Genomic DNA, 14086 nt, shown 5'->3' with positions numbered 1-14086 from the left:
TGTAAATTTAAAAAGGTAATGTTAGTTTAAAAATATATAACTACTTTATTAGGGGTGAGATTTGATTAAAAATGTTTTATATTTTTTAACAAATGAGTAAATATTTACATTATAAAAGATAATGTCCTTTATTGTAATTTATACATCTAAAATTAATTTTGGTTAAAAATATCCAAACATCTTTAGTTTTATTAAAATCAATTTTAGAAAATAATATCCAAACATAATCACACTACTCCCTCCGATCTCATTTATAAGTTAGATTTTAAAAAATATATTTGGTTCCATTTATAATTTATAAGTTATAATGTAACTTTTTAGATAATATTTGAAAGGTATTTTTAAAAATTATCATTCATGAAAGAGAAAAAAATAACATAACATTATTTTTTAAATTTGTTATATAAGAGCGTATTTAAAATTCTACACATTTTTATTTCTTATATATATATATATATATATTTTGCATTGCTATTGATAAAATTAATAGAAATAACTTATAAAAAAGGACTGTAGAAGTATAACTTAATGAATTATAATCAATTATACACAATTAAAATCCAAACACACCCAGTAACTTGATGAAAAATGCTAGACTATAGCTACAAATTTCTCTTAATTCTAACCTCTTATTTTGTAATTAAACTTTTCTTACTAGTTTGAATTGAAATAAATATATGCAAATTTTTAGCATAATATAAAGCTATTGAGATGGGGTTATTTTTTAAAAAATTAAACTAAAAATGAAATTATAAATGAAAACAATTATAGTATATAATATTACCATCAAAATTACATTTAGAGGAAAACTTATATACCTAACTTTATATGATTAAGGTGCATTTTTTAATTAAATCAAGACATATATATTTTACTTATTATTTATTCCATAACAAATTTATTTATATAAATTTGTATTAAGTGTTTACATTATGAGTTTATATATGATTTTCAACAATAAATTTTAAGTAAAATTATTGACTTATTTTTATATTTTATTTAGTAATTAGTTTTTATTTTTTAAATGTTAAATATTAAATTAAACAAAAAGTAAAAAAATTATGATAATGATAACTAGTTATTATTGATATCAAACTTTTAGCGATGACTTTTAAAAGTTACCACTCAAAGTGTAACTTTCTGTAGTAATTTATAAACGTGACCACTGAAAGTTAAATTTTCAATGATGAACTCTTAAAAATTGTCACTAATTGTGAACTTTCAATGGCAACATTTACATCGTCACTAAAATCTAGACCTTATAGCGGTGACTTAAAAAAGTCATCATTGAAAAATTGACAAATAGCAGGGTCATTTGTAAGTTGCCATAGAAAGTCACACACATTTAGCTGCGACAATTTTAAGTTGCCGTTAAAAGTGTTACTTTCAGTAGCAACTTTTTTTATTCACCACTAAAAGTGTCTTTTTTTTAAGTGATTTTTTGTTAGTTTTTTTTTTAATTTAACAAGGTCCAGTTGTTAACAATAACATATATTTGTGTTTTTATAAGATAATATCTGAAACAAAATTAATAGAGTCTTATTATGATAAATTTTATTGAGAGGGCCTTAAATGTCATTCTTCTTTTTAAATATCTTAAACGCGAGTTTTTCAAAAACAAATATGATGACTTTTGACTATTTTTTTTAACACTTCTTATTTCTTTTTAGTTGAATTGCTCTGTTGAAGCTCTTAATCACTAATACAATAATCAATTTAGTGCCTATTTGGATGTGACTTGAAAAATAATTAATTATACAAAAATCACATTTTGGCAAAAATTACACAAACACTGATCGTACATGTTAAGATTAATTATAAATTCAAAATTATGTTTTCTTTAAAACATCCAAACACCCATTATGCATGTAAAATCATTGTGAATCCAATCCACAATCATGATTTTCTTAAAAATATCCAAATATTTCTTATTATGTCAAAATCAATTATGAAACAAAAAATATGATTTGTAAAATAATTCATATAATTTTTGGATAAATTTTTAGAAATGTATAGGTGAAAATTTGAATTGAAAAGTGGGTCGTAGTAGCTTATCAGATAATTATGGTTATAGGTTCACAATTGATTTTGACATGTATGGGGATGTTTGAATATTTTTAAGAAAATCATTGTTTTGAGTTTATTATTGATTTTGGCATCTATAATGGGTGTTTGGATTTTTTTTTTGAAAATATAGTTTTGCATTCATAATTAATTTCAACATGTAGCGTGGGTGTTTGCATATTTTTTTACAAAGTTATAATTTTACATTATTTTTTATTCTGCTTTCAATTCTGCTTTTTAATTTTGATTAAAATTAATCTTATTAATCAATTTTTATAAATCAATTAGATACCACATAACATAATCAATTATGATCTAAATCAATCATATTAATTAATTTTTTATAATTAATTATATTCAACTGTAATACAAACACACCCTTAGTATAGAGAAAAAAAAAGAACGTAATAAAATTAAAACAAAGAAGCCAATCAATCATACCAGCATGAAACTTTGTGAAGACCATTTATTCAGATGAGAAAAATTATACAAATTATTATACATAACTTTTAATAGAGCATAATCCACTAGCTACGTAAACCTTCCCCACAAAACATAAACGACAAAGTGACTTGAGATTGTCAAATTAACAATAGACTAAAAAGTTTGGTGCAATATTTAATCACGCGATATTAAATTTAAGTTAAAGAAGATATACTCAGCTTCAATTATTAAACAAAAGCTGGCAAATATAGGACGCGACATCTAAATAGTTTTGAAGTAACCTGCAGAGTGGACACGGTCATTTAATTTGTAAAAGAAATGGCCCCACTCATCTGAGATTATATGTTTCGTTTCTAATCACGTGGCCCCAGCAAAAATATACACTACAAATTTTGATAAACTTAATTTGTGAATATATGCAATAATATAATGCTGTCCCTTCAATTACATGCGACGAAATATAGAAGGAAAAAAAAATAAAGTTGAAGATTTCACACAAAATAAAATACATAACCGCCCCCCTCCCCCACAAAAAAAAGCATGCAGGGACGTGGGCCAAAGTGAAGCAAGAAGACTTTCAATCAGGAATAGGAAGGAGAGATTTTCGATAGAAGTGTATCGAACTTGTCAAGAGTTGAATACAAAAAGAGTACTGCCAAAAACAAAACAAAATAAGAAAGAAAGAAAGAAACAACTATCTAGCTTGTGGCCTGCGAATTAATTTTGACGATATTACATTGTTAAAGATAATACATTTACAACATGTTGATAAATACATTTACAACACTCAACACTGCCTATCTTCTAGGTTGGCAATAAAGTTCTTGATTAAAGTTGCATATATATTGTTGATTCTTGACAAACAAATCAAAGCAAAACAAAACCATACTGTATAGATCAGACATGAAGTGAAAAATTAAATTAAAGGACTCGTTCATCATCAGATGGTAAAATTATAAGGAGTTTATTTAATTTGCGTGAACCATAATCATAGGCTTTTCTTGGGAATCATAGAATGAAGTGTGTTTCACAGGCTTCATCATGGATAGGTAGGGAAACATATGATTCTGTAGCGTTTGATGGGTTCGAATTTTCAAAGGTTAAGCCTCCATTGTCAGCGATATCCCACCAGCTGCTAGGTGCGGTTTTTACAATTTTCCTTTTGCCTTATTTGATCTTCGTGTTTGTTGAAGGTCAGAACAAACGAATCACGGAGAAGAAAAAAGTACTTTACGATTTTGGCGTCTTTACCTGTTTCATATTGGAACCGGAACCCCTCAGCGGCCAAACACTTAGCGTCCCTTACCATCCAAATCTGATCCATTCGAATAGTCAAAATCTGATCAATACACACATCATATGGCCATTAAAAATGCATATAAATAATTTATTTTCAAATAAAAAATATATTTTAAAATATCATGTATGGGAAAAAATAAGTTAGGCTTAAGCTAGATTTTGAATAAACAGGTTAACCTATATACATAAATAAGCCTAATTATAAATTTAAGTATGGTATTTTTGCTACACTAACCAGACCAAAATTTAAACAGGATAGGCTATATGTTTCTGCAAGCAACAAAAAAGTTGATTATATGAAAATAGGTAAATAAACTTGCAAATAGTATGTCCTGTTTAAATTTTGATGTGATATGTTTAACAAAAAAACATGTTTAAATTTATAATAGGCTTATTTCTATGAATAGGCTAAACCCGTTTACTCAAAATCAAGCTTAAGCCTTGTTTATTTTTACCTATACATGATATTTCAAAATATATTTTTTACTATTTAAAAATAAATTATTTGTATGTATTTTTAATAGCTATATGATACGTGTATTGATTAAATTTTGACCATTTGAATGGACTAGATTTGGACGTTGAGGGCCACTGAGAGGATTTGGATCCTTTCATATTGTCCCTTTATATCAAGTTTCAAGTCTTCAATCCTAACAGCAAGTGTCATTGATCACCAAAATAGAATACTACCTGTCCAAGGCAAAGCACGCGTATCACTACAAGAGGAAAGATCCATTAATGAGATGCAGGTATAGAAAAAATTATCTTAAATTTGTTCTAAACGCGCTATGTGAAAATTTGACCTTGAAAAATAAAACAAAAACATAAAAATTTCTCACGTTTTCACTCTTTTCCCTATACTATAGCATTAAAATCGTCAACCTGAACGGTTAAATCGATAGATTATTAAACTAGGCCTTGATTATTAATTTAATGAATAATTTGTTCATACAGCTGGTTTAATTGTGGTTTTATTACAATAAATTTGATCACTAATTCTTAAAGTAACACATTGACCAGTTTACTAATTGATCCAATTTTTAGTACCTGCGTATATAATCTACATCACACTACTTTTAATAATTGCATAGACTTTGGTACATGCAATCAATGACCCAAGGACATTACAATTGTGATTCATGCATGCATAATTTAATACAATCACATGCCTCGATCCATTGAACTTCGTAATTGATTTCTAGCGGGAGGCCGAGGAAAGTTTTTGAATATTTCCGTGTTTAAATTGACTATCAAAGATTCCGCGTCCTACGTTATTGAAGATGCTCAGACTTCACAATAACTTCATATCATGCGGGAATTCACATGACCGCTCGTTCTTAGATAAACAATTAAGTTAAGCAGTGCAAAATTCTAATCATTAAGACTTTTTACAACTTTTTGTTTAAAAAATCCCTTAACATGGCTTTGCTTCAATTATTATTATCTGGTTTCTAAGTAAATTGGTCGATGATTAGTCCATTATAATCGACTTTAATATGTGCTCATATGATAATTGGGATGGATCACATATTTTAGCAAAAGTCTACTTGCCAATAAAATATTGCTAGATGGAATTACATCTTAAGTGATTGGAGGCCCTATTATACATGTGAAAAACGGTTATACGTCTTCTTCAACTTTTAAGGACAAAATAAAAAATGAAAATGATTTTTCAAGTCATCAGAAAAGAAATTTTATTTTTGGACGAACAAAATAAAATAATGATTTTTAAAGGATTGAATTATTAAGTTATTTTTAAAATGAGTTTTGCTGATATTTTCAATAATTTAGCCATCAATAAATAAGTGAACTGACTATCTTAACTAGTTGAGGTACTTTGCATAATAATTAACCTTATACAGATAAGAATCTCATCTACACATTAAAGCTTCTTCTAAAAAATATGAAACCAATTTGTCCTTTATATACTAATTTCTTGAATTTTTCCTTAATTATTATATATAAGGGAGGAGGCGAGAAAAAGGGAATAATGAAATAAGTTTTAGATCTCAAGTTTTTTCCGAAGTTGCTACTCGCCTCACTTTATTCTCCTGGTCATCTCATAATGGGATTCAATAATAATATAGCAACAGAGTCCAGCTAGCTTTACTTTCTATTTGTGAGATTTTTTTTATAAAAAAAAAACAAGAGAGAAAAGAGAAAATCATATATAAAGAATATATTTGGGCCGAAAACAATGACATCCGTAAAAGTAAAATCTTTGTCATCGCTTCAAAGACATGTAATTAAAAAATATATGTAAAGAGCTAAACTATTTATAAGTCATAAACAAAAAGACTATTTTTCAAGCTCATAAATATATATATATATATATATATTTGTTTAATTATTATAAAATGTACTCATGGGGTCATTATATATATGTCCACACCCACACACGCCACTTTCCAGGATGTTTCCAACATGGGATTTTAGTCACATGGATGTGTAAATAATCAAAGATGGCACAAAGTCAATCCAATAATTTTCTGGAGTTTTCTGGAGGGGAAAAAAATTATAAAATAGAATCCCAAGCAGTTGATGCTTTCAGTTCAAGCTAAACTAAACTGGCTGAGCATTGAAGTTATATTCTTTGAAGCCAAATCATATCACTTTGGGTTGAACTAGTCCTCTTATTTCACATCTGCAAAAATAACAATTATATATGTGTGCTCGTGTGTGTGCGCGCGCGCAATTTGACGCGTCAAGGAATTTTGGTTTACTAAATTGAAACATTGCTTCTTCTTCCTGCATACGGTATTTTTCAGATTTCTTCTGATTATTATGTTGAAATCGAATTGATTGTTTACTGACAAGATCGTTTAGCTCTAAAAATATTAGTCATTGCTCACGGAATTTTTTTTCCCTGATATTAATTAATCAATAAGTAAACGACAATATTTCAACTAAAATTGTATTAGGTTACCTGTCATTATAAAATACTGCATGTGATAATTTCCAGAATTTCTTTAATCTTTCGTTTTAGTTAACCCTTAGCAGCCATCCATGCACCTTTGAAATTCAGGTCTGAGCAAGTTCATATTAAATGTGCAGGTACGTACGTATAGTTGAGGATCAAGAAAGTGTATGAGAGTTATATGAAATCTTTTGTATTATTTACAAAATAATTAACAATATTATTACATAAACATGTAAGAAGTCGTATCGTTTATAATGTACGAGGCAATGTGCTTCATATTGATTTTCATGCGAAAATATATATGAGACACACTCTAGTAGCATGAAATAATTCTATTTCAGAGTTATGTGCAACATGTTGCAAAAAGTATATCAGTCTATAAGAGTTATAAAATATATTGCATAAAAAAATTAATATTACTGATATAAAACGTAAAATTATAGGATGATTTACAATTAATGAGACAAAATTAGTGTTTTTCGTTTCAATTTTCACGCAAATACGTTATACTTACTCCATTTATATATCATAATTAATGTAATAAAGAGAGAAAAAAGCAATGCAGCATGTTTCACAGCCTTTTATAATTTTTTGTTATTCATTACAAAAGGAAAAACAATTTATTCGCACATGAATAATGCTTGTGTAAATAATGAGCATATGATGATGAAATCTAACAACCAATTATGTGTATCATGCCAACGCAAAGACACGAAGTAAGTGACAAAAAAATTGAAGAATAAATTCAACTTCTTTGATTTGTACTATCCACCAACATAGTAGACTTTGAATGTCCATTACATTGACCCTTAAACGATCCCCCCCTTTCTCTTCTCAATTAAATTCTTTTACTGTTGTAATCATCCATTCAAATAATGACACAAATAAAATCGTGTATGCTTATATTAATTAATCTTATGACATCCAAGTGAGTAGGCCTAATTAAGGGTGTAGAAATTGAGTTTAACAACTAATATATATTAAAGTTAAAAAATTTATAAATTTGAGTCTTGAAATTTTGAGTTAAGATGTAGTGTTATTCCAACTCTTCTTGACCTGTTTTTTATCTGTCTATGTTATCAAGTAGTCACTTCTTATCCCTAATAAGTGATATTAAAGACAGGTTTTAGCTGGAACTTGAAAGTCCGTATTGCGCATATGTTTGAGTCGCAAAATGAGACTGTTTCTTGCTGTAGCAATGATGTATTGTCTTTCAATTGTTCTTACCCATTTATTTTTCCCCTCTTTTAATGCATTACAGTTAGAGAATTTAAATTGAAAAAACATAACTTTAAATTTTTGTACTTTGCTCAAGTTGTGCTAATTCTTGTATTTTTTTTTTTCAGTGCTCTAATTCCCTACTCTTTTGTTTTTGATATTTTAAGTCCTTACAATATCACTTATGGAGGGATTTAGAATACTGAAAAATAAAAATACAGGGACTTAGAATACCGAAAAAAATACAGGAACTTATAACAAAACTCAAACAAAGTATTAGGACTTAAAGTTATATTTTCCATTCAAATTCTACATAAATCCCACTCTTGTTACCTTATGATTTTCTTTTTTACTTTACACCGTCATTCATTCAAAAAATGACACGCAAATAAAAGTGGGTAAGCAAGGCAACTACAATTTGCACTTGCACCCTAAAGCAAGATCATTCACAGAACACGACGAAGGAAGGGCAGAATCAAACAATAGTATTGATTCATGCAATAGATTCTGAATTTTATATTATTTGGTTTTGTTAACATGTACTAATTAACACTGTTCCATCGTCATCATTTCATTTAGGGAGCAACAATCAATAATGTTCATCGAATTTTGTTGGCCTTTTTGCTTCTCCTGAGGTTGATATGTCCATCGTTTTATTTTTTCTGTATAATAGGTAGCTTTCAGGTGGAAATATTCTCCACAAACTCTGAATTTGTATAGGTTTTGCTTTGCTTGCAATTTGCCCCGCGTAAATTTCGTGTGACAATAAAGATCTCAAAAGGCAAATATACAATAGATTCTTTTTCCGTAGCCTTTGTTGATTTGGTTGACAAGACCTCATACTTTTGCTGTTGAGAGATTCGACCTATGTGATTTAATTTTGTTCCTAACTTGTGTTTCTTTCCACTTCTTATTAGCCAAGACTATCAAGGCTATTTCTCTTTCTCAACCCCGCAACTTTCAAAAGCTTCATATTATTATTACTGATAAGTAAAAGGGCGTGTTTGATTTAGTCTATCTTTACTTTTTCTGAAAAAAGAACAGTTCTTAAATGTATTTATCAATCAGGCAATGTAATTTCTAAAAATTAGAAAAAAAGTTACTTTAACTGATTTAGAAATAAGATAGTCAGGCCCTTCATTAATTATAATGTGTGTCATATTATAATAATATTATGATTTGAAAAACTATGTGTTCAGCTTTTTTTAAAAAAAAATCGTGTTTGTCATGTTTTAATTAAGGAATCTGATAGGAAATTACAATAAATATATAAGAAAGTTTTGTGTGTGAGAAAGTTTGTGATGAAGCTAATAGTTGATCCTCACAACTCTTCATAATGTGACAAACCAATCTTAAACATCTATAAGAAAATATATTCACATTTAATATTTAACTGTATTTCGAATATAATTGTTCTTAATAGAAGAACACAAGTGAGCAACCAAAAAAAAAAAAAAATGACAATGAAGTCCTAAAACTTAGAATTTATAATAGTTGAGTCTACAATAAATTTTTTAAAAAAATAAATTGTAAATATTTATTCAAATAGTTGCAAACAAAAATTTTAATTATAAATTGAGAGTTATATTTAAAATTTAAATGTCTTGTTTATAGTTAAAATTCTTAAATTTATAACTATCTAAATTTATAATTAAATTTTAAAAAAATTTATTGAGAATCTATCTGTCATAGACTTGTTGGTTTGGGGCTTTAACGTTAGTGTGCCTTTTAAAATTCTGTTGTTGAAGATAAGGCTGTTGGCAGGGAAACGCGGCTCTAGACTGGGCTGAAAAATGAACATAATGAACTTTCTCACGGGCAAAAGAAATGGGCCAAGTTAAATGATGGGTTTCACTGGACATAATCTTTAATAAGGCCGAGAAAACCAACCCATCTAGAACAAGTATTTGGACATGTGGCTTATGGGCCATACATAGCATGATGACAATTCGTCAATTCCCATTTATCCTTACGAAATCGATCTTATTATATTTTTAGGGGAAATTGTTAACAAGAAGCAAGAGGCAAAAATATATGGTTGGTCTTCCATGTTGCCTTTCCTTTACTTTTATTTTTTCGGTCTATATTTTTGGCTGGATTTCGTGGGAGAATTTTTCACTATGTTCACCAAATGTCTTGACGTATGGTCTCTAGCAATTTCTCTGTATATTTATCCGAGTTACTGCCATAGTATAGACAAGTACTATTTTTGGGCCAAAAAAAAAAAAACCAGTACTATAGGAACGCATGGGTATTCCCAATTTCCCAGCAAAGCACAGCACGTGCTTTGTTACGGAAACTCTTATTTTGTTTTTGTTTTTGTTTTTTGGCCTGAATTGTTACAGAAATTCAGAACTACAAATAACAGACAGGAAAATATTACGTTACACCAAATGCAGTCATACTCCATCAAGTTACAGTCGCCGGTGCTTTGAATCCATCGGTAAGTTATGTTTGCAAAAACTTCACACATGTCGAAATAAAATAAAAAGTTAAACAATTCATCAAACTTGTGAAGAAAAAAAATTAATAATGCGCCGGCGAACACTTAAATATAACTTAATCTATATTTTGAAACATGATAATTTTTTTGGAAAAAAAATTATATTTTAAATCTAAATTGAGGCTGAATACTATTGAACCAGATTACTTTAATACAATATATTTCTAAACGTAATTATATTAAACATTGAAACACATGGGAATATATAGTGAGAATGGTACCTAAAGCCTCCATATCAAAAAAGTTAGCGCCTAAAATTTAATACATTTTAAATTTATTTTTCAGCCTAAATATCTTACATGCAAATGTATATATTTTTGTTAAAAAGATTTTTTCCCATGAAAAGATTCATTTCTCCTTTGTAAATATTTGATCTGCCCTTATTTGAAATATATTGAATAAAATCATTTACAATATTTATATAATTGGGTTCGGCTCCCAACAAAGATTATTAGAAAAATCATAGAAGATTGTGCCGGAAACTATTGGTTCACAGAAGAGCAGCCAGTGTACTGTACTTTTCACCGTTAATAGAAAAGCAAACAGACATGAATCGAAAGCTAATACATTTCCTGGAAATCACAATCCCATGCTCGCAAAATCACACCAAGCAATATTAAGAAAAGCTTCCAGCCCAGAAGACAGCGAAGCAATCAAGCAATGTTCCAGTTCCACCATGAAGAAGACCCACCTCCCACAAATATATTATTTTTATTATTATTATTTTGTATGATGTACAATATGGCAGAGAGAGAGAGAGAGAGAGAGAGAGAGAGAGATTGGGAGAGGAAAAGTGGGCAACACAGCGAAAAAAGGTTGGTCTTTGGGTCTCGGACATTTCATTGGACACCCAATTCGTGGGGGCCACTGGCAGCTTTTTTCTGTCGTTGCCATCTTCTTCTTCCTTTTCTTTTCTTTCTCTCTCCCCCGCCCCCTCCTTTCCCTCCCGTTCCCCCTCAACAGTAATGATTTTATTTCTCGTTAGAGGGCATCGTAGTTGAGGAATCTGAGGTGGGGTGGTTGTTGAATCGTTGATGATGTGAAAAAAAGTTTTCATTTTTAGCCTCAACAAATATCCCATTTCTTTAAGAAACCAACAGAATCACGCGTCTGCACGAGCGGTTTTTATCCCCACTGCTGTGATCTTTATAAAACAAATAGCCCCTTTTCCAGCTTTTTACATTTATATATGTACAACTTATCCCCTCAACATTTTCTGGGTTCTTGAGTTTGTTGGATTGATTATTGTTCTGGGTTTTCCTCGTCCTCCTTCCTCTTTGCTTGTCTCTCATCTGTTCGGGATTTCTGAGGTGTAATGTTGATAATGTCGCAACAAAGGCAATTCCAGATGGTGGGAGGGCAATACAACGACACAACATTGACAAAAATCTTCGTGGGAGGGCTAGCCTGGGAGACTCAGAGGGACACAATGAGCAGGTATTTTGAGCAGTTCGGGGAGATCCTTGAAGCTGTTGTTATCACAGACAAGAACACAGGGAGATCCAAGGGTTATGGCTTTGTAAGCCCATCTATGTTTTATTGCTTGTTTTTCTTTCCTACTTTTTTATTGGTCTTGCAATGTTGAACACAACATGGCGTGTTTTGCTCCGTTTCTTTCTTTAAAAGGTCACGTTTAAGGATCCGGAAGCAGCCATGCGAGCATGTCAGAATCCTTCTCCAGTTATTGATGGCAGAAGAGCAAACTGCAATCTCGCTTCTCTTGGTGCAAACAAGAATCGGCCTCCAACTCCTCAAGCTGGTCTCAATTCATCCCCTTACTTTTCTTTTCATTCTTCTCTTCTTCATGATTCTTTGGCTTAAATATCTTTTTGGCTCCTTTAGTTTCAGTGAATTTTTAATCTGATAAACAGCCAGTAATGATAGCAATACCTCACTATTCATACCTTAGGCAACAGTTATGAACATCTTGAATAGCCGTCTAGTCACAAGCATTAGTAGCTGTTATAAAAAGTGAATTTAAACCTGATACTCTGTGTTTTTCGTAATCTATAACTTTTGATCATTGATAAAAAGGGTTAAAATGCAAGTTTAATATTATTGAAGGTGCAGGAAGGTTCGGGGCAGCACCTGAACTGGTGGGCATGCCTGCATATCATGGCTCTTCGCCCACAATTTGCCGTCAACCCACTGGGCAATACACATTTCCATATTCAGCTTACGGGTAAACATACCATATATGGATAGACTTGGTCGTCTCGTCTCTCCATTTTTTTATTTTTGCATGTCGTTTTCTTGTCCCATATTTGTTCTCCGTTCCTCGTTTTCCCTGCTGAATTCCGTTCTTTGGCTCCAGTTACAAATACGCTGGATATTCAGAAGACTCCATGTATCCCTTGGTATATACTCATGCACAATAACCATTCTTATGTTTCCACCATGAGTTGTAACGTATATTAAAAATGGATTGAAGTTCTTTCTATTTTGCGGCATCTTTCATTATCGACGGTGGTGCATTATTTTTGTGCAGAATTATTATAGTGTGTATGGAGGTCAACAATTTTCACCATACTATTCATCCAGTGGGGCATCTGGGGTAGCAGGGTTAATGAGTAATATTTACCCATTCTATACTCAATATGCACAGAGTGGCCAAGTTCATGGTTTTGGAGTTCACTATCCTCAAATGGTACACTTCCCACTTCTTCATCAACACCACTATGCCACTGCCTCTCCTCCAGTCCCATCATTTTCTTCTTCAATGCCAATGCCAGCCACTAGCGAAGGTAATGACTTCTCTCATCTAATCAAAATGTTAATATGTTTATTCATAATGTAGCTTTTATATATATATATATATATATATTCTTGTGTACATTTAGACATGAGTATTGATTGAAGGGTAAAACGCGAATGTATCAGTGGCAGCATCAGTAGGGGCAGGAGCTTCACAAGTCTCTGCAGTAAAAGCTTCAGAGCAGAACTCTTCAACTTAAATCTCTACAGAGGGATGAAGAAATAACATTCTGCTTCAAGGTTAAATACGGGGAAACGGGTCAAGAATAAAGAAGGGAAGGAAGATAAAGGAAGCCTTTTGAAGTTGTGTTGATTCAAAACTCAAAGGGGGAAAAAGAAGAAAAAGTCACTAGCTAGTATCAATCTATCAGAGTCCTCAATTCAAGCCCAAAATCATCATTACAAAAGAAACAAGTCCGGTTTAAGAATTGTCTATTTTCTTTACTTTTTAGAAGCAGGAGAGGATCATATTGATTCAATATTGTATTAATTAAATGATGAGATAGAATCCAAAACTGGGAGCTTTGGATTCTACCTTAGGCGTCAGACTAATTTTACTGGTTGAACTCTTATTATGTCTTGGATGGAGGGAGCATCCAATGACACGGTCCTATAATGGGTTCAAAAAGATTGGTTTTGTATCTTTGAACCCTTTGATTGGTTGGTCAACTAGGAAAGGTGAGCTTGGATAGCTCAGTTTGCTAACTTGTAATATCCTTTTTCAGTTCTTTGTTGGCTAATATTCATATATGATACATGTTTTATAAGGCAGGATTAGATGGGCATAGAAGGTTATATGTCACTTTTATTAGTTTCTTTTCTCACAGATAATGATGCTTTTCAGTTATTTCAACAACAAAAAAAAAAAGGATGCTTTTCAGTCC

General features: G+C 30.7%; 1 protein-coding gene across 2 annotated transcripts; it reads left to right on the top strand.

Moving 5' to 3' along the window:
* The first annotated feature begins 11365 nt into the window (after positions 1-11365).
* LOC129288977 (uncharacterized) lies at positions 11366-14086 on the top strand. 2 transcript variants are annotated; one of them, XM_054925807.1, is made up of 6 exons: positions 11366-11967; positions 12075-12207; positions 12519-12630; positions 12763-12805; positions 12937-13192; positions 13329-14086. In XM_054925807.1, the coding sequence occupies exons 1-6, from the start codon at positions 11764-11766 to the stop codon at positions 13400-13402; spliced, it is 822 nt and encodes a 273-aa protein (XP_054781782.1). In that variant the 5' UTR covers positions 11366-11763; the 3' UTR covers positions 13403-14086. The 2 variants fall into 2 exon arrangements, with proteins under 2 accessions (XP_054781782.1, XP_054781781.1); XM_054925806.1 differs by having other exon boundaries at positions 11368-11967; positions 12513-12630.

Source organism: Prosopis cineraria, unplaced genomic scaffold, assembly GCF_029017545.1.
Source record: "Prosopis cineraria cultivar Desert tree isolate PC_DT_omini unplaced genomic scaffold, ASM2901754v1 PC12, whole genome shotgun sequence".
Lineage (NCBI taxonomy): Eukaryota > Viridiplantae > Streptophyta > Magnoliopsida > Fabales > Fabaceae > Prosopis > Prosopis cineraria.
The sequence above is the reverse complement of the archived record's forward strand: the minus strand, read 5'-3'. Positions and strand labels throughout refer to the sequence as shown.

Coding starts and splice junctions, on each gene's coding strand:
- LOC129288977 (XM_054925806.1), top strand. CDS start 11,764: ATGTTGATAATGTCGCAACAAAGGCAATTCCAGATGGTGGGAGGGCAA. Junction 12,208..12,512: donor GCCTCCAACTCCTCAAGCTG/GTCTCAATTCAT, acceptor ATATTATTGAAG/GTGCAGGAAGGTTCGGGGCA. Junction 12,806..12,936: donor AAGACTCCATGTATCCCTTG/GTATATACTCAT, acceptor ATTTTTGTGCAG/AATTATTATAGTGTGTATGG.